At 34.3% G+C, this 4,267-nt stretch overlaps 1 protein-coding gene across 1 annotated transcript in view; it reads right to left on the bottom strand.

The window, feature by feature from the left end:
• LOC103132877 (structural maintenance of chromosomes flexible hinge domain-containing protein 1-like) overlaps positions 1–4,267 on the bottom strand; it is a 9,499-nt gene that overhangs the window by 4,006 nt on the left and 1,226 nt on the right. Inside the window, exons 4-7 of the mRNA XM_007544652.2 lie at positions 3,932–4,145; positions 3,733–3,853; positions 1,199–1,379; positions 643–846 (exon numbers count right to left, since the gene is read on the bottom strand). Of these exons, the coding sequence (XP_007544714.2) occupies positions 643–846; positions 1,199–1,379; positions 3,733–3,853; positions 3,932–4,145 (720 nt within the window). The remainder of the gene's footprint in view (positions 1–642; positions 847–1,198; positions 1,380–3,732; positions 3,854–3,931; positions 4,146–4,267) is intronic.

Below are 4,267 nucleotides of genomic sequence, written 5' to 3'. Positions count from 1 at the left end.
AACACACCCACAAAACTATGTTTCCGCCTGTATACAAATACAAGCCATGTCTGTGGAAGAAAAGGTCTTTATTCTCTGTGTGTAGTTGCAAATTATAATCAAATCAGAAATCCTGTACAGGCCATGTCTGTACAGGATTTCTTTAACTGTAGATATTCCCTCTTTCACTCTTACCAGAATATTTACAAGCTCTTTTTTATTTGTTTCTAAGGCTAACGTACACATTTCGTTCTACTGATTTTAGAACACAAAATTGACAATATGATGGCTTTAAATTCCAGTGAAGTGTAAACTTGCATATTTCTGATATAAATGATAATAGAGGCACCTTCAAGCATCTGGAAATTGTACCCAAAGAGGAATCAGACTTGCTTTTGATTTCTTATGATCCAGCACAAAAGCAGTGTGTTTGATCTAAGTGTATGCACATTTCCATAATTAAAGTAATAAAACTTTATCGCTTTTATTCTGGCATTAAGCATATACAAACAATTTTTTCAATCCTAATTCACTCACCTAAAATAGAAAAAGTATTTGATATAGCATCAAACAATGAGAAAAAAGTCTGAATATAGTATATCTATCTATCTGAATATCTACTGTGAAATATCTACACCTAAATAATAATATTAAAACACTTACAAGATCCCCTGCTTTGTATATTTTGCCATCCAACTCAATAGCGGAATACACCGCCCAGGGATGCTGCATCTTCTTAGTGGGCACATCAGTTCGTGTCACAGTCTTTGAATAGCCAAGGAACTTTACTTGCTTATCAAACTGACTGTGACATTTTTCAAGCCACTGGATGAAATCTTTCTGGATGTTTTTATTTTTTGAGGCTTTCTGTAAAATTCACAGTAAAAACCAGAAAAGAGATGCACTATTTGCATTTCACTATATATATATATATAATTCATTTATTTTTTTTTTCTACACTATATTTGTACCAGTAAAAGCACTTTGTAGATTCACAAAAGAAGCACAATTTATACAGAGCTATGTTGGCTATGTTAGTTACCTTTGATTAGTATCTAGTGAACGTAGATTAATTTTTGTCTGAATTGGAAGTTTTTATTATTTTTCTTATTTTGCACTCTAGTGCAATGTTTATTGTTTTACATTACAGCACTTTGAAAATCCTTGTTGCTAAAATGTGCTATACATGTAAACTTGACTTAAAACACTGAATCATCACCTGAACGTTAAAAACCGGGGTGAAGAGGGTATCCTTGTGCCTCAGTTTCAGCTCCAAGTCCATAAACTTCTGTTTGCTGGCATTGACCCGGAATTTGTCGTTGGTGAAAAGCACCCCAGAGAAGCGGCTGAAACACTCCAGGGGCAATGTACTTTTAGCAGGGCGACAACACCAATCGAACCTGGAACATAGACAGAAAAAAGTTTTACATTTTCTTTGCAGAAGCAACATTAAGTAATAGTCTAAAGTGGTTCCTCAATAACCTACAGGTGTTCTGGGCTACTACAAATAGTGCTATGCATTTCAGTGTAAACTGTTTGATTGTTAAGCAGACTTCTATGTTTCAGGCTAAAACTATAATGCTAAACACTAGACCACAAAACTGTGTTTTTAGGTTTTCCAGCACAGTTCAATGCTCTACATTCTACTGTATATATAATCCTTCAGGCTTAATTTTAAATATAAAAATCCAAAATTCTCTAGTCATGGCAGAATGGATGGATGAGAGTAACAGAGGAAGAAGAAAAAGTAAAAAAATAACCCTGACAATACGGATATTTTTGTGGGGTTTCAAACATCATTAATTAGAATTTATTGTGACAACGAACAATCTCAATTCTTATCATACCAAGAAATTTATCAGAATAAATTATAAACAGTACAATAAATGCCAAAACAGTACAATAAATGTGAGACATAAGCATTTGTATGCAGGTGAATAAAATAGATTCTGGTGTCTAAAGAAAGGTTAAAAGGTTAAAAACAAACAATGTTAACTGATAGAACCAGTACCAACAAGAGGAGTAGAAAGAGATTCAGAATAAGGCTATATATTGAAATACACACAAAAACTGGTCATATGTCTCAGATTATTTGGAAAAACATATGAAATATACCCAAACAAAAAGTAAATGTTCAACCCATTCATACAAATGTATTTACTCAGAAANCTACACCTAAATAATAATATTAAAACACTTACAAGATCCCCTGCTTTGTATATTTTGCCATCCAACTCAATAGCGGAATACACCGCCCAGGGATGCTGCATCTTCTTAGTGGGCACATCAGTTCGTGTCACAGTCTTCAAATAGCCGAGGAACTTTACCTGCTTATCAAACTGACTGTGACATTTTTCAAGCCACTGGATGAAATCTTTCTGGATGTTTTTATTTTTTGAGGCTTTCTGTAAAATTCACAGTAAAAACCAGAAAAGAGATGCACTATTTGCATTTCACTATATATATATATATAATTCATTTATTTTTTTTTTCTACACTATATTTGTACCAGTAAAAGCACTTTGTAGATTCACAAAAGAAGCACAATTTATACAGAGCTATGTTGGCTATGTTAGTTACCTTTGATTAGTATCTAGTGAACGTAGATTAATTTTTGTCTGAATTGGAAGTTTTTATTATTTTTCTTATTTTGCACTCTAGTGCAATGTTTATTGTTTTTCATTAAAGCACTTTGAAAATCCTTGTTGCTAAAATGTGCTATACATGTAAACTTGACTTAAAACACTGAATCATCACCTGAACGTTAAAAACAGGGGTGAAGAGGGTATCCTTGTGCCTCAGTTTCAGCTCCAAGTCCATAAACTTCTGTTTGCTGGCATTGACCCGGAATTTGTCGTTGGTGAAAAGCACCCCAGAGAAGCGGCTAAAACACTCCAGGGGCAATGTACTTTTAGCAGGGCGACAACACCAATCGAACCTGGAACATAGACAGAAAAAAGTTTTACATTTTCTTTGCAGAAGCAACATTAAGTAATAGTCTAAAGTGGTTCCTCAATAACCTACAGGTGTTCTGGGCTACTACAAATAGTGCTATGCATTTCAGTGTAAACTGTTTGATTGTTAAGCAGACTTCTATGTATCAGGCTAAAACTATAATGCTAAACACTAGACCACAAAACTGTGTTTTTAGGTTTTCCAGCACAGTTCAATGCTCTACATTCTACTGTATATATAATCCTTCAGGCTTAATTTTAAATATAAAAATCCAAAATTCTCTAGTCATGGCAGAATGGATGGATGAGAGTAACAGAGGAAGAAGAAAAAGGAAAGAAATTTATCACTTTTTTAAATGTATTAATATTTACTGAGTGGAGAAAACTGCAGAAATAACCCTGACAACACTGATATTTTTGTGGGGTTTCAAACATCATTAATTAGAATTTATTGTGACAACGAAAAATCTCAATTCTTATCATACCAAGAAATTTATCAGAATAAATTATAAACAGTACAATAAATGCCAAAACAGTACAATAAATGTGAGACATAAGCATTTGTATGCAGGTGAATAAAATAGATTCTGGTGTCTAAAGAAAGGTTAAAAGGTTAAAAACAAACAATGTTAACTGATAGAACCAGTACCAACAAGAGGAGTAGAAAGAGATTCAGAATAAGGCTATATATTGAAATACACACAAAAACTGGTCATATGTCTCAGATTATTTGGAAAAACATATGAAATATACCCAAACAAAAAGTAAATGTTCAACCCATTCATACAAATGTATTTACTCAGAAACTGTGGTGTAAGGGATAAGTCGTCCATTCCAGAAACACTCAAAGATGTCCCTCTTCCTTCTGGCCTGATTCATGGTTCCAGACTGATTCTCATCATCATCTTCGTCAACAGATGCTAAAAACACAGAAGCACATCCACTTCACAGATCAAGTTGTGAGAAATCTTTTCCTAAGCTGCATGAGATCTGAATACCTTGAAGAGCACTTGGATCTTTGGGGTAGGTCTCCTTGTCGTAAAGAAATGGATGATATCTCAGGATTCCCTCCAAGGAGCCGCCGTCAGAAGTGGTGGCCTTGAACTCAAATGTGTCTACAGCTGAGTTTATGTACAGAGTCTGCAAGTCATCCTGCACTTCTCTCAGATTCTTTTGACGTAAACCTTTAGGAGGTTTCTCCCGCAAAGTTACCTGGCAAAAACAATTAAAGAAAGCATCTGAAATAATATCATACGCTGAGAAGCAGTGCAAATGGCTACCGAACTGTTTTTTGGAACCTAAAATATTTTAAATCTCTAATTCTGGATGGGATG

The sequence above is a fragment of the Poecilia formosa genome, unplaced genomic scaffold (genome assembly GCF_000485575.1).
Source record: "Poecilia formosa unplaced genomic scaffold, Poecilia_formosa-5.1.2 Scaffold1452, whole genome shotgun sequence".
Classification (NCBI taxonomy): domain Eukaryota; kingdom Metazoa; phylum Chordata; class Actinopteri; order Cyprinodontiformes; family Poeciliidae; genus Poecilia; species Poecilia formosa.
The sequence above is the reverse complement of the archived record's forward strand: the minus strand, read 5'-3'. Positions and strand labels throughout refer to the sequence as shown.